The 22,975-nt window shown below is 45.3% G+C and overlaps 1 protein-coding gene across 6 annotated transcripts in view; it reads right to left on the reverse strand.

The window, feature by feature from the left end:
- Nucleotides 1–22,975, reverse strand: part of RIMBP2 (RIMS binding protein 2) — a 283,562-nt gene that overhangs the window by 96,898 nt on the left and 163,689 nt on the right. For all 6 annotated transcript variants that reach the window (XM_035097548.2, XM_035097547.2, XM_035097540.2 and 3 more), the window contains one exon: nt 2,688–2,777. In XM_035097548.2, coding sequence (XP_034953439.2) covers nt 2,688–2,777 — 90 coding nt within the window. The remainder of the gene's footprint in view (nt 1–2,687; nt 2,778–22,975) is intronic.

The raw sequence follows: 22,975 nt of genomic DNA on the forward strand, positions 1-22,975 counted from the left end.
CTGGTTCTTATAGAATACTTTGCTCCTAGAACAAATTATAAAGCGGTAGCCAAACTAGCCTGTGATACCAAGCACAAAGATGGCCCTGTGGCAACTTAAAAAAGCAAAAGATTTAGCATGACACTAAATCACAACCAAATCTGTAGGTCTTTTGTGTGTTTGCTCTGGGGTGATTCCTCTTTCAATGATTCAAGATGCCCCAAAACATATTCGCACAGTTCGGCTGTGGTTGCCTAAGAGCAGATCCACATCACCACCATCCTATATGCCAGGTGTGGGAAAGCTTTGCCCCTCCTGATGTTGCTGAACCACAACTCCCATCCAAGCCTGGCTAATGAGCAGGGAGTTGTAGCTCAGCGATATCACGAGAGCCAAAAGTTTCCCACACCTGCTATAGGCTAACAGCAGACTCATTCCCTGGCTGTGGATTCCTGATGCAGCCAAACTGGCACCACTTGTGTGCAACAGGGAGGGATGAGGAGGACTGGGAGAACTCCAAAATTCGCAGAATTACACCCCGCCCCCTTTATAAAAACAAACAAACTTTAGAACAAATAGGGATTGATCCAACGGAATTGCCCTCTCAAGGAAGAAACTTGAACCCTAGTCAGACAATAGGTCTACATGCATTCAAATAAGGCATGGAGTGGGGGCCCTGGATACAGGCCCCACCTACGCTATTGACCTTTGTGCTTTCAGCTGAACATGCTAGGAATCACCCTTCGGATGTATGCGCTAAACAAATAAACAAAAAAATTAATGGGCCGCTTCCTCCTCATTTCAGCTTTATTATAGGTTTCTGTTAGAATAGATCTGGCTTCCTCCCTTTTAAACATGGAGCTGGGGGTTGGGGGTTGGGAGAGATTCTTCTTGACATAGCTCATTAAGGACCAGCAAAATATTCCACACAGCTTTCCACACCTCTCCTCGCTCTACCCAGCCTTATTCTGAATACTGATTATTTCTAGGCAGACTTAGGAAGAGAGAGTTTATCTCGCATGCAGGCATGCACACACATTTCTGAGAATCTGTAATTAAGAGACCTGCTAATGAATTTCCCTCTCTTAATCACAGCTACCGGCGAGCAGATTATGAAACGTGGCTCAGGAACGTTGCTGCGAACATGTGCTACAAAACATCTCCCTTTATTTCCTAGGCCCTCCTGAGAGGCCACAAAATGAAAGAATGGAGAGAGAGAGAGAGAGAGAGAGAGAGAGAGAGAGAGAGAGAGAGAGAGAGAGAGAGAGAAGGAAGCAAGTACTCCCAGGCTTAGAGCCCATTTACATTCTACAATTAAAGCAGTATCATAGAACTTTACACGGTCATGGCAGAAGAATTAGTTTACTCTGCCTGCCATCGGCTCCTGCTCCCCCTACGGTTGGCCTCACTGCCCTACAAGTTGCAACGGGCACTACCACCTGATCTATGTTTTGCTCCAAGCAAAGAGGCTTAAAGAAACATTTCCCCAGGACTTCTACCAAGTAATGAGTCGGTATCCGAGGCAACTGTTATCCACTGTATTGTACTTTATATCCTTTTATTGTATTATTGGTGCACGTTGGACTTTCGCCCTATTTATTTGCAGGTTGCTTTTAATAAAGCATGCTGATCCTTTGAATACTGTCCCAAGCAGGCCTGGCCCTCTCAGGTGGTGAGGTGAGCACATTTGCCTCAGGCAGCAAATTAGGAAGAGCAGTGGATCAGTCCCCTGCTCAAGCCCCCAAGATTACACCCAAGGTGAGGGGAGAGGAAACAGTTAAAACAGACTTCAGTCAATAGAATAGAGTGGGACATAGAACCTCTGCTTAAACACCTCCAAAGGAAGGAGTCCTAATATATATATATATATATATATATATATATATATATATATATATATATGTGTGTGTGTGTGTGTGTGTGTGTTTGTGTGTGTGTGTGTGTGTCCAAAGGCCAGGGTAAAGAGGTACATCTCCGGCTTACAATGAAGATGCCAGACACACTTGGGGGGGATTCCATGGCTTTGGGGCTGCCCCAGAGACTGCCCTTTCCAAGGCCACCGATTCCCAAACCTCTTGAGGTTGGTGGAACTATCAAGGGAGCCCCCAACACCCATTTTATATACCGCCCTGAGACCTGCAGGTATAGCCCAGTATATATAAAATAAAATAAAATTTTAGCACCCCAGAAAATCCGTAGGGACCAATAACCGTAGGGAGAAAGGTGTTACACCAGGCATCCCCAAACTACAGCCCTCCAGATGTTTTGGCCTACAACTCCCATGATCCCTAGCTAAGAGGACCAGTGGTCAGGGATGATGGGAATTGTAGTCCAAAACACCTGGAGGGCCAAGGTTTGGGGATGCCTGTGTTACACCATTTATCACGGTAATGCTTCCAAGAAGCATTTGCTGCTGGCGTAAAGCAGCACTAGTGGCAGCGCTCCTCAGAGCCAGCTCTCCCGCAATGCCTTGCTCTGAGGAAGGACTCTGGGCAGCCTAGAAGTGTCACTAATGGAGCAGGAAAAGCTACTCAAAACTCAAGAGCTTGGCAGCAGAGCAGTGGGGAGGTCGGTGCACCTGAAGATGCCAGCAGAAGCAGAAGGTGGTCCATCTGCTTCATCCACAGCATTGTGCTTCCAGCAGATCATTGGCCCACAGGGATCAATGAAACCCAAGAACAGTTTTGGCCACTGTAGTGAGAAGTTACCTGGTCATATTGAAGTGCCTTGTGAGATATGCTCGCATACTGGAGCCTCAAGCAGTTCTTTTCATGCACGACATTGTTCAGTTCATTTTCCTAGAAGAAAAAGAGAAGAGAGAGACTAAAGCACAAGGTGGCATCTTCAATCTCAGCGACTTCAATCAACCAGCGGAATGTTGGGCACTCCAGGGTGTTGCCTTATTGTGAGTCACACCAGTGGTCCGACACCCAGCTCAGTATGGCCAGTACTGCGGCTCATCAGGATTTCAGAGTCTCCCAGCCCCACCTGGAGGATGTGGGGGTTAAACCTGGAACATTCTGCAAGCAAGGCAGATGCTCTGGCACTGAACTATGGCTCTTCCCCCAGTTGTGGGGATTGTACTTGGGGCTCATTGTGGGATGTGAAACACAAGAGCAGTCAAGTACAACATCCTTAGAGTGGACATAAAAGGGGATGTCTGGACCAGCCAGTCAGAACTTCCTGTTTCTCCTAGGCTGGCACAGACTTCCTCTGCATGTGGCTAGAGGTGGGCGTGACTTCACCTGCCCAGGTAAGCAAAAGAGCCATCTCTCTCTCTCTCTCTCTGACCACATTTGTCGAAGAAGAAACATCTGCTTAGCTTCCAGCCAAGAGAGGACAAAGGAGCTATCTCCTTATGGGATAGTTTCCAGGTGTATATTACTTTTGTAACTTAAGTCTGCCTTCTGGGATCCATTTGTGAACAGAATGTGTGAGTAAACTCTTTTTATACTTTTATAGACGACTGTGCCGTGTCTATCTTTTTATGAGGGACTAAAGGGAAAATTACCAATGAAACTTATTTTAGAGGCTTTAGCAAGCCTGAGCAAACGCACCCACTGTGCAAGTTTTTCAAAAGGGGGATGTTACTCTGCTAAATTGTAGAACTTGTTAACACAAGTTGGAAAGGATATAATTGAACAATATAGCCTCTCCTGCATCCCTGAACATTCCCACACTCATAACCCAGGGAGGTAGCCCCTAGATCACTGACCACTGAGCTGATGGGATCTGAGAGTCTTATAACACCTGAAGAGTTACAGATTCCTCACTCCTGCCACTTGTCTCTCTGGCCAGTTGGATGGGTGTTTGAAACTCAAACTTATCAGTTAAATAAATAAAAAAGGTGGGGTGAAGCATCTTGTTATTTTGAAGGAGGTGCTTTTTGGCCTTTAAAATGGTATTATTTATTTATTTGGTGCCCCTATCTTGGAGCTAGGGGTCAGCAGTGCCTGCTGTATTTCTGAGAAGTTAATTATCCCTCACTCTTTCCACATAGGCAGTGACACAGTCAAATGAGGTCCACCATTTAACCTATTCAAAATCAATTTTCTTCCCTGCCCCAGCAGCTGCTGATGAAGCCAAGGAGGCTGGAGAGAGATTAATAAGTCGTGAAACCAGCCACTATTAGCCACAGGACACAACCCTTTGAAAAGAGAAACTCTTCTGAAATATTATCAGACATATTTAAAGAGAGAGAGAGAGATTGAGAAACAGGCAAATGGTCTTACAGGCTTCTAGATCATTTACTGTGTGCCTTCACTGGCTCACCATTCAGTAAATATGCAATCAAAACCTTCAATCCCTTTGATAAACAGAGATAAATGCAAGAAACATAACGGGGCTTAATTTGAAAAGAAAACCCCACACAGACAATAAGGCCATGTGCAGGAACCATGGTGGGCTTACTGCTTAGTATCAACAAGATTAAAAGCGCCACAAGAAAAACCAACCAGCTCAGTCAGTTTTCTTGTTAACATTCTGATCTGGCAGTTTGTTTTACATCACCTGAAGGCATAGAGATTCTATTTCAGCAGAAACACAAATTTTGCATTTGCCTATAGAATCCTAGAAATGCTTGTTCTTCCATATCCAGAATATTTTTGGAATATCCCCCACAGCCAGTCTCCTAGCTAAGCAAAATTATTAAAAACAGGCAGGCAGGCAGGCAGGCAGGCAGGCAGACAAACTTTCCCCGCAAAGTGGATGCAAGCATTTTGGGTGAAGATTGCAATAGAAACACGAGAAGGTGAAGTATGTGCCCCCCCCCACTCCCCCAAAAGTCCATATATTTTAATCGACAACTCTTTGGCATCTATAAGATCAGATAAGAAACCCCCTTCCTCCTCTGGCTCAGCGTCCCTCTTTAATAGGAAGTCAGGCTGCTGAACAGTTTTAACACGCTTGCGTTCTGTAAAACCCTGTAGGAGAAATATGAGCTCATTTGCGAAGAAAACAAATGCTTTTTTTTTTATTAAAAAAAAGTTACCTTACAGATCATTTGCATCTTTGCAGAAAGAAAGCCAGAATCTCTTCCACGGTTTGAAATAAAGGAAACATTTTCAATATATATGGTATTATTGTGTGTGTGTGTGTGTGTGTGTGTGTGTGTGTTTCAATGGGTACAAGGCCAACAGATAAACAAAAACAAAAAAAAACACAATGGGGAGATGGCTCCAGTAGATTTAACAAAATCTGACACCACTGTCTGTGCAGCAAGGTTCTACATCGCCTGGAGTTAAGCATCTGTTGTCCTGCATTCCTTAGCTCATGCATCAATTTTTTTGCATCTGAAAACAATAGCCCTGCCCTTCTGGAATATAAAATCATGCAGTTAGGGTGAGATGGGAGAGAGAGAGAGAGAGAGAGAGAGAGAGAGAGAGAGAGAGAGAGAGAGAGAGAGAGAGAGAGAGAGAGAGAGAGAGAGAGAGAGAGAGAAACGTGTTGGACTTTTTGTGAGTTATTGTCTTCCACTGCCCAATAGTGTGTTCTCATCTTCCCACCAGGATTTCTCAGAGTGGAGTTGGTTGAGTGACCTACAAAATTGGACACCGTCTACCTGCCATTTATCACAGTCTGTTGGATGCTTCAGAATGTCCCAACCCCAAACTTTTGTTAGCAGCACTAGGGCAGGCAACAAACCAAAATTAAACAAGCCTGGGGGCTAGCAAGCCCCTGATGAGTTGTATTTTGGCTTGAGAGTCACAAATTGTACTGGCCTGGCCTTGACGTAGTTGAAGAAGGTAAGCTGAGATAGAGGGGCGCAGGAAACGAGAGAGATTGAGAAATGCTTGGATAGACTTTAAAATAGCAATTTGACTGGCTGCTATTGGCAAGTAAAGAATACAAGCGGATGAAGACAGGGAGATACTACTACTGACCCAGATTGCAGGGTTGTTGCGGCGAGTTCTGAAATAATACTTGCCAAGATTTTCACCAGTATGAGACTCCTAACCTTGGGGTCATTGGTTCAAGCCCTGCGCTGGGCAAAAGATTCCTGCAACGCGGGGGGGTGGACTAGATGATCCTCGTCGTCCTTCCCAATGCTATGATTCTATTATCTCTTCTATAACTCAGAGATGAGGAGCCTGAGATACCCAGAAGTTGCAGGCCTCATAACTGGCCTTGGGTCCAACAATATCTGGATTGCCACAGGATTATCCATCCTATTGTTATAAGTAAAAAAAAATAAACTGCTCCTTTTCACTTATGGGGTACACAAGAGCCCATATAGAGTCCTTTGTAGGTTCTCTATCGGTAGGAGAAAATACCAGAGAATATTGAAAAGCAAAGCAGCTAGTAAGCCTGAACTTTATTAAAGCTGTTGCAGCAGGGTGCTCCCCCCACACGCAGGAGAGAGGAGGACCCAGAACAAAGGTGTGCCCACCCTTATATAGACATTTTAAATGGCCTGCCCTGGAGTCCAAGACCACCCTCAGATACATCATACCTACATCACAGAAAAGACAGTCTACAACAGAAATCTGAGTGTGTTGCCTATCTCCTGTCTGGCAAGTTACCTGATTGCATTATCATTCCCACCCACCCCCACCACCCTCTGTATATATATAAGGGTCTGACACTTCTGTTTCCAGTGTATCTGAAGAAGTGTGCATGCACACGAAAGCTCATACCAAAATAAAAACTTAGTTGGTCTTTAAGGTGCTACTGAAGGAATTTTTTTATTTTGCATTATCTGGGTTTAGGCCACTCTTTTGTTATTATAACTACTTAATTCCTGAATCCAGGTCACAGGTCACAGGCTCACACCCTGTTCATATCTTGAATGTGCCCTTAAGACAGGATTTGTGAGGAAAGAGACAATGGGGAGGTTTCCCCACTTTGCAGAGAAATAGGTAAAGGGACCCCTGACCATTAGGTCCAGTTGTGACCGACTCTGGGGTTGCGGCGCTCATCTTGCCTTATTGGCCGAGGGAGCCAGCGTACAGCTTCCAGGTCATGTGACCAGCATGACAAAGCCACTTCTGGCGAACCAGAGCAGTGCACGGAAACACCGTTTACCTTCCCACCGGAGCGGTACCTATTTATCTACTTGCACCTTGACGGTCTTTCGAACTGCTAGGTTGGCAGGAGCTGGGACCGAGCAACGGGAGCTCACCCCGTCACAGGGATTCGAACCGCCGACCTTCTGATCAGCAAGCCCTAGGCTCTGTGGTTTAGACCACAGAGCCACTCATGTCCCCTGCAGAGAAATATTTGAGGTCAATTTGTTCAGGACCTTTTTTGTGGTGTTTCAGACATGTGGTTTATATATATAGCAATGAACATTTATTTTTTATATATATGACCTTAGAATTCTTATAACAATTGCTATGGCATGAGAGCTTACACTTCCCATACTACAGCGGTAAGGAAGCTGCAGTGATCCAGACATTGCTGGATACGCCTCCCATCCGTCCCAACAAGCATGGCCAATGATCAGGGATGATGGCTGTTGTAGCCCATTTGAAGGACAACATGTTCCCCAGCCCAGGGCTAAGTTAATGCTCTGCATTGTTATTGACCAGATGGCCAATAAATTGTTCACAAATGAACAATTCTCTCACAGTGCCTTTGAGCTTCAAATATGGGGTGCCTTGTGCAAAATGAGAATGGTGAGGATGCTGAGGCAGTGAGTCAATGGCAAACATAGAATCTTATCCTGACTGAGGCTTAGTTGTTGTTTTTTAAAGCAAATCCCTGCAGTTAGAAAACTAGGTGGTAGGGAGACACGCTAGTTGGTGATAGGGAGACAGTTAGAAGGACAAAGCCAGAGTTTAGAGTGGCAGTGATGATACATAGAGGTAAAACTGGAGAGACAGAAAGAAGGGCAGCATTTGAGAGAAATGTTTGATTTCTCTTGGAATCCAAGGCTGCGGCGATGGGAGAAACAAGACCCTTTTGGGGGTGTTAATGCTGTGAACCCCTCCATCGTAGGCTCAGGTTGTATATACAGTGGAACCTCGGTTTATGAACACCTCTGTTTACGAATTTTCGGTTTACGAACGCCACGAGCCCATCTGGAACGGATTAATTCACTATCCATTACTTTCAATGGGAAAGTTCGCTTCAGTTTATGAACGCTTCAGTTTATGAACAGACTTCCGGAACCAATTACACCCATGCTTCGGGTTAAGTACGCTTCAGGTTGAGTACTCTGCGGACCCGTCTGGAACGGATTAATCCACTTTCCATTACTTTCAATGGGAAAGTTCGCTTCAGTTTATGAACGCTTCAGTTTATGAACAGACTTCCACAACCAATTTTGTTCATAAACCGAGGTGCCACTGTATGCGTAAATGAACCACATATCCTAAAGACAACACGGTCTCCGCTGTGCCGCATTCCAAAGGAAACACAAAGCCTAGGGAAGCACCTTGAACCACTGGATTATTGCACCGCTTGGAGATTGGGGTGCCGTGCAACAATATTCATAAATGGGGAAGTGTATAGTAACATGAGTTCAGTCGCTAGAGCACGAGACTCTTAATCTCAGAGTTGTGGGTTCAAGTCCCATGTTTGGCAAAAGATTCAAGCATTGCAGGGGCTAGATGACCCCCATGGGTCAACTCTTCCAGCTCTACTATTGTATGTTTCTCCTGTATTATTCTACCTGCAGTCTGACTCTGAAGTTCACCTCTGTGGTAATAACTAGGGGCTGGTTTATGAACTCCTGTATTTAAAAACAAAATCTGTGCATCAGCGAGGTCTAGTTTACAATTTGAACTTTATTGCTGACATATTTGAACGGGGGGTGGGGGGGTGGAAAGGTGTGGGGGAGAGAAAGAGTGAGATGTAGGTCAAGCTACAAAAGGGCAAAGAGCTGGTGACATTTAAAAGCCTCTACTGTTAACAGCCAAGTGAGAAGTCAGCTAAGCCACACAGCAGGGCCCCCTCTCTGTTTACTTACCGCTATCTCATGTCCAACCTCACAAGGCTGTTGCAAACAGAGCAGGGAAAATGCTGCTTACTAAGGAGAGGTAGAAGCAGTGGGGATACGGTCTACTTGGGTCTCAGTTCAGTCTGGAAGGAAGAGTTCTAGAAAGAGGAGACTCCCAAGCCAGTAACAAGGGGTGAGGTGATCCCTGGGTCTGTTAATACAGATTGGAATAGGAGTGGGATTGTTAAGAGAGCGCCCCTCACTCATGAACTGAAGTATTAAGCTGTGGAGGAGGAAGCTGTGCTGTGTCAAAAGAATTAACCTGAAGCATCTGAGTGAAAAGACCCAGAGAGAAGTAACAGAAACTGAAGTGTAACAACTGACTTTTGAGTAATGGAAGTTTAAGGAAAGCTACGCATATACTAAACATATAGCAAACCCTCTAAACATAAATCACAGAGTCTAGGGCTTGCTGATCAGAAGGTCGGCGGTTCGAATCCCTGCAACGGGGTGAGCTCTCGTTGCTCGGTTCCAGCTCCTGCCCACCTAGTAGTACGAAAGCACATCAAAGTGCAAGTAGATAAATAGGGACCGCTCTGGCGGGAAGGTAAACGGCGTTTCCGTGCGCTGCTCTAGTTCGCCAGAAGCAGCTTTGTCATGCTGGCCACATGACCCGGAAGCTGTCTGCGGACAAACGCCAGCTCCCTCGGCCTATAGAGCGAGATGAGCGCCGCAACCCCAGAGTCGGACACGACTGGACCTGATGGTCAGGGGCCCCTTTACCTTTACCTTTATGCATATACTACTATGATTAAAGCCTGTGACATCTTCATATTTAGTTTTAAGTTAACTTCTACCTGAAATAATGCATCTCCTGACCCAACTTTGTTTCACTGACCTCTTTTTGTAAAGTTTCTTGCTTCACACAATACCCCCCCCCCAACAAGAAAGCCTGTGGTAATTTGTAGAAATTTGTTCAATTTTCATACCGTGTTCAAATTTGTTCATACCGTGCATATATTGAATTGGGGGCAGTTAGTGGGGTGAGTCTGCCACACATGCCCCTGGGACCAGTGCTATTTACCTAGAAAAAGAGGTGCCAGAACTTCGCCACAAACACCTCCCTTTTTCTCTTATAGTGGCACTGGCACCCACTGGAAAGGTGCCAGGACTGAGTTCCGGCTGAAAAACAGCCCTGCTCAGGACTGTTCTAGAAACAAGGACTGGTCTAGAAACAAGGACTGGTCTAGACCGGGATTGGTCTAGAAACAACCACTTAAGCAAAGACTACCAGGCCATTCAAGGCAACATGCAAAGTAAGCCACAGAGAGACTAGGGATTATTATTATTGTTACTTATTAAATTTCTACTGCCCTTCACCTGAGGATCACAGGGTGCTTTACAATACAAAAACTCAAAACTACATATCGTCATGAATGTGCTGGAAGGACAAGTTCCAAGAAATATCAAGAAAAGTGGGAAGGGTAAGCCCCGGTTTGGTGTCTGGATCCTTATCCATGACAAACAGATTTTGGTGCGCTCTAAGGAGATCTTTATTAATCACATCCAGCTACATGATCAACATTTTCTTTCTATTTTGCTCTGCTCCCCCCATCTCCTCCCTCATCTACTGGGTTCCTGCTCAGGACAAACCCTCTAAACATAAACTTATATGGTAGTTGTTGTTGTCGTTTAGTCGTTTAGTCGTGTCCGACTCTTCGTGACCCTATGGACCAGAGCACACCAGGCACTCCTGTCTTCCACTGCCTCCCGCAGTTTGGTCAAACTCATGTTCGTAGCTTCGAGAACACTGTCCAACCATCTCGTCCTGTCGTCCCCTTCTCCTTGTGCCCTCAATCTTTCCCAACATCAGGGTCTTTTCCAGGGAGTCTTCTCTTCTCATGAGGTGGCCAAAGTATTGGAGCCTCAGCTTCACAATCTGTCCTTCCAGTGAGCATTCAGGGCTGATTTCCTTAAGAATGGATAGATTTGATCTTCTTGCAGTCCATGGGACTCTCAAGAGTCTCCTCCAGCACCATAAATGGTAGTTAACAGACCCCCAACACCAGTTTAGCAAATGATGATAATCTCCGTTTCCAAGAGAAGCTAAGAAGCTTGAATGGTAAATATTCCCTATGGATTTTGAGCTATGGCAACCATGTATATTAAAATCAATGCTTGTGTGTAGGGCATTAGGAAGATGGAACATGGTGAAATTTCACCAGACACCCCATGCATATCTTTCAAGGCTTTTCTTGATGTTCATCCTGTCTGGAAACTTGCATTTGTATTAGCGGTGCTATCAGGGACAGGGAATGTATGACCCTCCAGATTTTGTTGGACTCCACTTCCCATCAGCCTCAACAAGCATGGGTCAGGGATGATGGGAGTTATAGCCTTAAAGCCCAACAACACTTGAACGGCCACCATTCCCCACCCCAAAGGTAGGATTAATGAAAGCTGAAGGTTATAGAGAAGCAAGCTTCCTACCAGATTCTTGCATTTTGTGGCAATCTCAGTGGAGTTGCAAAACAGCAGCCATAAATTTAAAGCATCGTACCTTTGCACAGTGCAAGGAACTGAGAACAGCAGAGACCTAGTGGGAATTCACTTTTGGATAATTAAAGTACAGTAGCAGAAGATTAAATTTGTGCAGCCTTTAAATAATAATAATAAAACCACAACACTGCTCAAAAGCTCTAATGCTTTTATATTTAAATTGCTCAGCACCATATGTTCTGTCGATACCTAGAGAATCTCTTCCTCTCTCATTATCTTGCCCCTACCTCTCTTCTTAATTTCATGAAATTGAGGGTGGACAAGAGAAAAAGAGCAGAAGAGTAATTAAAAGTGAGACTCTTTCAAAAGGTGCATCCCGTGATAGGGGTCTTGCACTGACCACAGGTTTGGTTTCGGATCCCGATTTTGTGCTTTGGAAAACGATCTGCCTTATTCCAAGGCACTCCATACGTTGCTTGGGGATTCATTGAAGTCTACATCATTCCTTACCCACCCCATTCAGAAATTATAAACCGCTTTGAGTAGATGCTTATTCGCATCTGCTTAACCTGTATACACCCTGCTTCACCTCTGACAAGAAAATAGAAAAACACCCGAGGAGCACCCCCTTCACCTTGGGATTTGGGGTGCCTCTAAATCTGACGCACGCAACTGCATCTCCAACAGCTTTTCATAAATTAAAATAGGGGGATTCTTGTGCAGTTGGCAACACATCTCCCCAGAAGCATCACCTTCAGCACTTCCCCAGTGGGGAGGCATATGTCATTTTGTGGTTTGCCCCAGGTGCCAAAGTGTATTGGGTTGGGCCGACTTTTCTGGCTTATTCCTCCTTAAGTTACTTAAGTGCCAGATTTACATATAAGCTAAACAAGCTATAGTTTAGGGCCCCACTCTCTTGCCCCCCCCAAAAGGGATGTACATTTCCAAAATATAAGATAACAAACAAATAAAATAAAATCTATCATACAGCAACAGTGTTTTGTGTTGTGTAGGCTCCTATGATGTAAGTTATGGGCCCCACCTGCTAGCCTGCTCCCTAAAATATCACTGGTTTTCTCATTTCTAATTCGTTCCGGAGATCCGTTCTTAACCTGAAACTGTTGTTAACTAGAGGTGTGCTTTTGCTAATGGGGCCTCTTGCTGCCGCTACGCCGCCAGCACACGATTTCTGTTCTCATCCTGGGGCAAAGTTATCAACTCAAGGTAACTCTTCCAGGTTAGCGGAGTTTGTAACTTGAAGCGTTTGTAACCTGAGGTGTTTGTAACTCGAGGTACTACTGTATATAGGGTGCCTACATTCTGCATGGACTGGTTGCATGGCAACATGTGCAAATTGCTTTAGATACCAATTAGGCCCTTAAATGACCATATAGCCATAGGTGGCAAGTTCCGGATTGAAAAATCTGGGATCAGCAGCGCCGTGGCACCGGAAGTCGCTTCTACGCACTTCCAGACATGCGTAGAAGTGACTTCCGATACTGCTGTGCCCATTTCCAAAATGTCCACAGCGCCAGAAGAACATGGCCGCCGGCAGGAGCTCCGTAATCTGGGGGAATACGGGGTATTTTGCCATTCGGGACACCTGCGGGAAACGGTAAGAAAATACGGGGGTTTCCCGGGGAAAACAGGGTACTTGGCAGCTATGCATATAGCATATATTCCACACAAAAACAGCGGCAATTTGTTGTTGACAAAGAGCAGCAGGACATATAAAGGGCCCCATTACCTTCAGTAGCTTAGGGCCTCATCAAACCTAAATCTGGCCTTGCTTAAGTAAATACATGTTGATATGTAGATTGAACAGCAAACACTCACTCTTGCAAAACTGTAGATTTGCCACCCTGTACCAGATACTCACACCTGGGATGCGGGTGGCGCTGTGAGTTAAACCACAGTCTAGGGCTTGCCAATCAGAAGGTTGGAGGTCCGAATCCCTGCAACGGGGTGAGCTCCCGTTGCTCGGTCCCTGCTCCTGCCAACCTAGCAGTTCGAAAGTATGCAGTGCAAGTAAATAAATAGGTACCGCTCCAGCGGGAAGGTAAACAGCGTTTCCGTGGACTGCTCTGGTTCGCCAGAAGCGGCTTAGTCATGCTGGCCACATGACCTGGAAACTGTACACCAGCTCCCTTGGCTAATAAAGTGAGATGAGCGCAACAACCCCAGAGTTGTCCGTGACTGGACCTAATCGTCAGGGGTCCCTTTACCTTTACCAGATACTCACAGAGAAGCCCTGGGGGCTAAAAGTGTCTTCACCCAACTTACAGCTCCACCCTCTCTGCCCCTCTCCAGTTCCAAATGGCAAAAATGCTGTTTTTCATGCATGCACCTATCTACACTGACTGGCAGCAACTCACCAAGGTTTCAGACAAGGGTCCTACTGTACCTGGATATAATGGGGATTGAACCCGGGGGCCATCAAAATACAGAGCAGATGCTCAAGCACTGAGCCACAGCCCTTCCGCAAGGGACTAATCACTTCTCATTACTCTGTCCCAGCTCCTCACTCTGAGCACCTCATCACTCAGGCACAAACTGAGCCAGTGGTGGATCAATGAGCACATCTTAGCTTCAAACCAGCACTCTGGCAAAGAAGCAAAATGATGTACTGTATACACAAACATGGGAAAGGTTGAGAGAGTTGGGTATGTTTAGCCTGGAAAAGAGGAGACTGAGAGGAGATAGGATAGTCTTCTTCAAATATCTAAAGGATTGTCACATGGAAGAGGGAGCAAGCTTGTTTTCTCCTGCTCTGGAGGGTAGGACACAAACCAATGGATTCAAGTTACAAGAAAAGAGATTCCAACTAAATATCAGGAAGAGCTTTCTGATAGTAAGAGCTGTTCTGACAGTGGAAGGGGGACTCCCTTGGGAGGTTGTGGACTCTCCTTCCTTGGAGGTTTTTAAGCAGAGGTTGGATGGCCATCTGTCATGGATGGTTTAGCAGATTCCTACATTGCAGGGGGTTGGACTAGATGACCCCTTGGAGTCCCTTCCAACTCTACAACTCTATGATTCTATCGACCAATCCCAAGGGCATGGAACTTCAACTTCCCCATCACAAAGTCCTTCCCAACGATAAGTGATGGGCACTTTTAAAGTTAAGGAAAGAGCAACCACTTGATGAAAAGCACATTATATGTCACCACATAAAAGCCTGGAGCTTGGAGAAGGGTGGGAAGTGGGAGGAGTGGGTCACTTCATTTTAAAGACAAAGAAAGCATTGCCTTTCCCGGGTGTTAAAAACCAAAGCAAAACACAACCTTCTCAGGGACTCTCAGCCACTAATGCAATTGCCAATGCAATTAATGGAATTGCTACATTTTAAAGCAACTCCAACTGTGTGGGTTCCCAAGCGCACGGCATGCAAGGATGCCAGGAGCAATTCTAATTGGAATCCTGGGTTTCTTCTCTCTCTCTCCCTCCCCCCCAGCCCACCAATTCAAGTTTGCCTCGTAAATGAAGCAGGGGTTGCTGTAGAACAGAGGTCACAGACATTACAAAGCATGACCCCAGGGTGACTCCCTCGGGCATATCCTTAAAAAAGAAACACACAAATCAGAAGTGATTGTTTTATGCTTGAAAATGTAGGGTTCAGTAGATGCTTGGGGAGTCTGATATTTGTGAATGAACTGATTTGCACTGTTTGACCAAAGACGAGGATTGGAATTTAGCTGTCCACCAGATTCTGTCCTTCTGGGAACACTGCAATGCAGTTTGGCAGTTTAGATAATATCAAGATATACATTGAAATATGTACTTGGAGATGGTTTTTTAAAAAGCAATAATCGCATTGTAGTGCAGAAACGGAACAAAACAGACTTAAGGGCAGAATCAGCAAGAGAAATCAACAGGTTTGCTCATTCCCTGGGAAGACTGATGTGTTTATTCCAACTGAGAGAACAACTTCCATATCTGTCCAGCTTATGGCAAAGAAACAGGCACTGCTTAACTAGACAATGTTTACACTTGCTATTTTATTTTATTTATTTATTTAAGGTTAATATACTGTTCAACATTCAGAATTTCAAAACATTTATAATGGGTTTTAGGCTCGTTTACCTAAAGTAAATACAAGAAAGCAACACTGAACTTGACAGGACATGCTGATGCATAGTTATGTATAATATTGTGATATAAGTAATAAAACTGCTCCTTTTCCCTTATGGGGTACCCAAGAACCCACATAGAGTCCTTTTGTAGGTTCTCTATCGGTAGGAGGAAATAACAGAGGCCAGCCAGAGAATATTGAGAAGCAAAGCAGCTAGTAAGCCTGATCTAAATTAACTGTTGCAACAGGGTGCTCTCCCACACGCAGGAGAGAGGAGGAGGACCCACAGCAATGCATACAAGCCCTTATATACAAAATTAAAAAGTTCCTTCTAGCAGCACCTTAGAGACCAACTAGGTTTGTCATTGGTATGAGCCTTCGTGTGCATGCACACTTTTTCAGATACACTACAGAAGTCACCAGGCGCTTATATATAGTGTGGGGGTGGGGAGGGGTATTACTCAGAAGGGTGGTGGGAAAGGGTGATTGACTGACTGATAGCTGTTGACAACTGTTAACGACTGCAATTGGTCTTTCAGGAAAAAAGCAAGGGGTGAGATGGCTGGTGACTTCTGTTACACTGGTAGTGTATCTGAAGAAATGTTCGTGTGTGTGTGTTCATATCTTTAATGTGTCCTTAAGACAGGATTTGTGAGGAAAGAGACAATGGGGAGGTTTCCCACTTTGACCTTGCAGAGAAATATTTGAGGTCAATTTGGGAGGGACAAAATGGTACTTTTTCTGTGAGCTTCTGTCAGAAGGTCGCCGTGGCTACTCTAGAGTAACTCCGCCTGAGTCCACTTTGTCTTCAAAGACGTTTATTGTGCTACTTATTTACAGTGTAGAGACAGCTTAATACATGACCTCTCATCCCAAATCAGAATCGGGCAATGACGTACGTCTGTTCCTACGCCAGCAAAGTAGTCGGGGCACCCCAAAACGCCGCCCCCATGACCTGCGTTGTGGCGCTCTCCTTACTTCTTGCGCTGGAAGGAGCGATGCCCTTTCAGCTTCCTCCCTGAGTGGTCTCCAACATCTCTGAGCACCTGCCTGCATCTCTCTGCCCCCGAGCTTTCTCATTGTTCCTCCCGCTGATTTCTCTCCTCCTCCAAGTCTCTCCCTCCCCCTCTGGCTGCTTCAGAACCACAGGTGCTCTCTGTACTTGATGGGGTGGACGTCAGGATGATGGGGACTGGCTCCCTGTAGGGAGTCACCCTTACAGCTTCAGACATGTGGTTTATATATGTGTGTGTATTTGCTTGGTACATTTATGAACATTTATTTTATATATGTTATTTTATAACAATTGCCTTGTTAGATTCTGGTGCCCTGTGGAAGCTGTGGACTGCATCTCTAGTCATCTCTGAACAGTGGTCAAGGCTGGCTGGAAGCAGAACAGAATTGTAGTTCTAAACACCTGGAATACAGCAGGTTTGGGAAGGTTGACATCCATTATCACAGCAATTTTTAAAAGCATATTATCTCCCATGCTGTAGACATGAGACTTTGAACCAAATAGGGGTGGGGTGGGGTGGGGAGTTCAATTCAGTTTCCATTTAAAGGTGAATCTACCAGATTCGAACTTATTGAAACAATACAAAACCAAATCGCAGCCATCCTTCAAAATCTGGACTGATATGAATTGTGCGATGCAGCCAGTGATTACCAAATTGCACCTATGAGGGGCAAAGGTGCATAAGAAGGAACAAATCAGTGAAAATAACATTAAAGGCACACTGCAAAATGTGCATGTTAGTGAAAACTGCATACTAAAATGTGTTTATTGGGAGAATTTTGCACCCTGGAGAATTTTCATAAGGATTTTTTGGGGAAAAATGTGAATTACTGCAGGAATGTGGAGAACTGAATTTAAGACTGGACAGATAAGTTCCCAGGACCAAATTATATTTGATTCCGGGTGTGGGCTGGGGCTTGGATTGTGGCAGCATAGCTAAGGAATTAGGCATCCCACCCTTTCACTCCACAGCTGCATCTCCATCCCTGGGCCCCCACTTTGACTTCCTCTGCTTTAGTAAGTTCTGTTGGAAGTTAGGCTGCAGCTCATGCTTTACCAACTGAGCTATCCTAATGTATTGTCTTCCTTTTTTTGTTACCCACCATCTGCACCACAGTGTTTGCCTAGCTGAAAAGTGGCAGCTACTCTCTATTGCCTGGTGTTGGGCTAAGATAGGACAGAGGGTGATGCCCTTGAAAAGTTACAGGTAGGTAGCCGTGTTGGTCTGAGTCGAAGCAAAATAAAAAAATCCCTTCAGTAGCACCTTAAAGACCAACTAAGTTTTTATTTTCGTATGAGCTTTCGTGTGCATGCACACGAAATCTGCTGGTGTATCTGCTAGTATACAGTGGTACCTCTACTTACGAATTTAATGCGTTCCGAACGCACATTTGTAAGTCAAAAAAAAGAAAAGAAAGTCGAATCCCATAGGAATGCATTGGGAGAAAAAATTCGTAAGTTGAAGCAACCCTATCTAAAAATTCTAAACCACATCCAAGATGGCAGATGGAGCTCCGTTCGTAAGTAGAAACATTCGTAAGTAGAGTTATTCGTTAGTAGAGGTACCACTGTATCTGCTAGTGTATCTGCTAGTGTATCTGCTAGTGTATCTGCTAGATACAATCTGCTAGTGTATCTGAAGAAGTGTGCATGCGCACGAAAGCTCATACCAAAATAAAAACTTAGTTGGTCTTTAAGGTGCTACTGAAGGATTTTTTTTTATTTTGCCCTTGAAAAGGTCGTTCTCTCCAGCTATCCCCCATTGCCACAGTGAATATATGCAATTATGCTGGGCTCCTAACCACCTTCACAACCTCTTAATAACCATCCCAGGGGAAATAGCACTAAAACGAAATGGGTCAAATGAGAAGGCAACCCTAGTAGAATCTGATCAGTCTGTCATTATTAGCCTTAATTTCCCAAACCCAAAAGCAACCTGACGCTGGAAGCAAACAATGAAGAGAGTTGAAAGCAACTCAAGAGACCCAGAGATGGAAAGAAGATAAAGTACCGACCAGAGAAGAATGGCAGACCAAGTTGTTGGACTATGCCGAAATGGCAAGACTGACGGGAAAGATCAGAAATCAGGAAGATTTTTGTGAAAGACTGGAATAACTCTGTAACATATTTGAGAGACTACTGTAAACAGTTTGAAATCACTAGCAGGAATACAGTGATACTTGTAAGGTGACATGGACTTTGGAAATTATGAATAAGTAATAGATAGAATGAGACGCGGGTGGCGCTGTGGTGTAAACCACTGAGCCTAGGGCTTGCTGATCAGTAGGTTGGCAGTTCGAATCCCTGCGATGGGGTGAGCTCCCGTTGTTCGGTCCCAGCTCCTACCCACCTAGCAGTTTGAAAGCACGTCAAAGTGCAAGTAGATAAATAGGTACCGCTCCGGCGGGAAAGTAAACGGCATTTCTGTGCACTGCTCTGGTTCACCAGAAGCACCTTAGTCATGCTGGCCACATGACCCAGAAGCTGTATGCCGGCTCCCTTGGCCAGTAAAGCAAGATGAGCGCCGCAACCCCAGAGTCGTTCACAACTGGACCTAATGGTCAGGGGTCCCTTTACCCTTTAACTTTTAACACTCTCTGGAAACCATTTGAATCCATTAAGTGGTGGAGGTGGACCATCCGAATTGGTCCCACCTCCCTGCAGAGGGGAAGGGTCGCGGAGAAGTCCAGTTGCACCAGGAAGTGATCTGACCATGGCACTTCTTTTGTTTCACTTTTACTTAGTGTCAGATCAGCCACGTCTAAGGCATGTCTGTGACTATGAGTTGGGCCAAACTTATTTTCTTACTGTTTCCCGCAGTTGTCCCGAATGGCAAAATACCCCGTATTCCTCCGGATTACGGTGATCCTGCCGGCAGCCATGTTCTTCTGGTGCCGTGCCGGCACCGGAAGGTGCTTCTACCCACTTCTGGACATGCGTGGAAGCAACTTCCGATGCCGCTGTGCCCATTTCCAAAATGTCTGCAGCGCCATAAGTCGCTTCTACGCACTTCCGGACATGCGTAGAAGCGACTTCCGGTGCCACGGCACTGCTGATCCTGGATTTTTCAATCCAGAACTTGGCACCTATGGGCTAGTGACTTCCTAAAAATCACTGCAACCCCCCCCCCCCCGCGCCCACAAGCAGCAGTTAGGACAGGCCCATCTGCTTCATCCAACCAAGTCTCTGTTACACATGCCAGGTCAAGTCCTCCATCCACGATCAAGTCATGGATGGCAGTGGTCTTATGAATCATTGACCTAGCATTCCAGTACAACTACGCGGTGCATAGAAAGGGAAAGGGGAGGCCACTTCAGTGTTCTGGTCAACACCCATTGAAATCCACAGCAATTTGCCCTCTACCCCACTATGAGGAGCTGTTCCCTAACACCAATTGGGGGAGGGGGTTAAGGGGGAAAAGGCAGCTGTTTTTACATGGTGAGTGCTGGAGAGGGTTTGATTAAATGGTCAGCAAAAGCAGGTAACAGTGTCAGGACTCTTGTGTGCTCTGAAAATAAGTCCGCTATGCAGGTGCATGCCTGCACGGCAGCACGCACTGAAATTCCACCCACCCAACACGTGGGCATCAATATGCGGAAGGCGGCACGAAAGCCAGACATGCATGAGCCATGATTAAATAGTCAGTTTCAAGTACATGCATCGAAGCCCCGTATCCTTCCTTGCCTACACTTAACGTTTCAATTAAAAGGATAGGCTCTCACAACTGTTTCCCAACAAGCCTTCCTTATTGCAATGCGCGAAGGAACAGTGGCGGGGGGGGGGGGGGGAGAGATCAGTGGTTGCCATGGCAATGCAGCCCAGCAGGTGCGGAATATCTGTCCTGTAGTACCTATTTGAGAATCAGAAAAGGAAGGGGTGGGGAGGCTTGGGTGTTTTCGTATGACCAGAGTAAGAGCGGCTTAAGCGGAAGTTGGGTTGCCACCTGTCATTGATGCTTTAGCTGAAATTCCTGCTTTGCAGGTGGGTTGGGCTAAATTGCACTCAGGGTCCCTTCTAAGTCAACAGTTCTATGATTCCTATAGGCCAGCATAATCTTTGGTCACCTCTTTGGGCAGAGAAGCCTTCCCATGATGCCCCCGGGCAGGGATGGGGAACCTGGGGCCAAATTTGTCCCTCGGGGCCTCTGTAATGTGGCCCTCAGGACACTCCTGAGGCCATATCCCGCAACTGCCTTGCTTCACACCCTCTTTTTGCCTGGCCAGAATGTGTCCTTGATCTCTGATATGGCCCTTTTGATGACCTGGGTGGAGGAAAGGGGTGTTTGTTTAAGGTAAAATTAGCACCTGTTTCTCCATCCACTTTTGCCTCTGGCCTCATCCACCTCTCTGGCCTATGGCCCCTGGAAAGTTGCCCAGGAGGGAATGTGGCCCTTGGGCTGGAGAAGATGGGGGTGGGGAATCCTAGCTAGAAGGGAATAATTCTCTGAAATATTCCCAAGGCCATGCTGCCCTTTCTGGTCCGCTTAATTCCCTGGTTGTGATTTACCACCTGCAGGCCCACCAAGTGCCCCTGTTTTCCAGGGACAGCCCCGGATTTACAGAAGCCCCCCCGGTTTCTGATTTGATACCGGAATGTTCCACTTTTCCTTAGGACATCCCTATTTTTATCAGAGAAATGTTGGAGGCTATAGAGTTATCCGACCCCCAAGCTGTCTGAAGGCAGCCCTGTATAGAGAAGTTTTTAAAAAAATGTTTAATGTTTTATTGTGTTTTCATATATGTTGGAGGCCACCCAGAGTGGCCGGGGCAACCCAGTCAAATGGGTATACATAGTATAATAATAATAATAATAATAATAATAATAATAATAATAATAATAACAACAACAACAATAATATCCCCCAACATTTATCCCTTTCAGATGCTTGAGAGAAAAGACAGTAAGATCTTTTCAGAAAAAGTTATTTTCCTTTACAGCCGCCTCACTGCAAGCTAACAACAGCTGGCTCTACAGTGCCCCTTGATGACAAACATGTCCCCCTGCACAAGTCAAACTTGTGCAATTGGTCACCCACCACACCAAGCCAGATGCAGCCAGATGTGTTTGGGTTGTCCGACATGATAAACCAGACCCTGACTGACCTCAGGGCCCCTGGGATGCAGAACACACACACACACACACTCCAAATCTGGATCCAGACATGGCAGCCCAAAGTCCCCAGTTTTGGCCTTGATAAGACACAAGTGTCCCCATGTGACATTTCCTCATTCCTGTATTCACAACCGCACACCTAGGGATGAAATCTCGCAGTTTGCCCTTTCATTAATGAGCAAGCTGTGAGGACCCAGGCTAATATTTTATTAATCAAAGATCTTTTAAAACATCAAGGCATAAAGGTTATTTTAAACACACACACAGATAACTTCACTGATCACTTTACTTTTCTTAAGTAAGGCCACCCTGTCCTCCAATTTATTTTAAAACGGGTGTGATTTTTTTTGTAGATGAAACCTATAAACACAACTCTAGGCATCTTTGTTTATAAAAACAGCTGCCAGTAAACAAATCAGCGCCCAGGTAACTCCGTTGGTTAGAGCGTGGTGCTGATAATGCCAAGGTTGTCATTTCGATCCTCAGATGGGATAGCTGCATATTCCTCCATTGCAGGGGGTTGGACTAGATGATCCTCAGGGTCCCTTCCAATGCCACAATTCTACAATTCTATGAAATAAGTAATACCCAGGCATGCTGACACTGCTGCTCTGAGAGCGCGAAGCTGCGAGTCTGGGAAGTGGAGGCGGCCAATTCTTCAAAGAATATTCAGCAAATGAATAGACTGTGAGTAATTTGGATTGTTTGGAATTTAAATTAAGGCAATAATTTGGACCTGGGAGAGAGGGGGGAAAGAGGAAGCCACCCCCCCCCACGGTAACATAAGAGACAGTTAACAGAAACCCGAAGCCGTAAACAGAAGATCTTAACTTAAAAGGATCCCTCAAAGGCATCAAAGAGAATCTCCCCTAAATGCAGGGTAAAAGGGGAGAAAGACTGTGGTTGTGAATGCCCTGCAGAAAGAGGTTAAGACTAAGAAAGACCTTTCTTTTCCTCGGGAGCCGGCAGCCCAGACAACCCAGTGAGCTGATCAGGATTTATGGTTAAATTTTATTTCTATCTTTATTTCTGGACTTTTTGGAAACTCCTTTTTGGTCTATATGCTTTTGAAATGTGAGTTCGAACTTTATTTTTAAGAATGCAGCCAGCTTGTTAAAATGGAGTCGAGAAAATAAACTGCGATCATATTCCACCCCATGTGACAAGTTTTGACCTTGACAGGATTGAACTATGTCAACAAAAAGGTACTCGCCTGAGTTTCAGCGGACTGTTTTGACCTTAATGTGGGAAGTAAGAATAGAACTATGTCAAGAGGAGACACAACAGCGTGAGTTACAGCAACAATTCCGGATGGTGATGGCAGAATATGATTTCATAGAGGATGAAGCTATTGAAAATGAAGAAGAAGAAGAGAGAGAATGACAATGATGGAGACTGTGATTTGGAAGGAAAAGAGGAG

The sequence above is a fragment of the Zootoca vivipara genome, chromosome 17 (genome assembly GCF_963506605.1).
Source record: "Zootoca vivipara chromosome 17, rZooViv1.1, whole genome shotgun sequence".
NCBI classification, from domain to species: domain Eukaryota; kingdom Metazoa; phylum Chordata; class Lepidosauria; order Squamata; family Lacertidae; genus Zootoca; species Zootoca vivipara.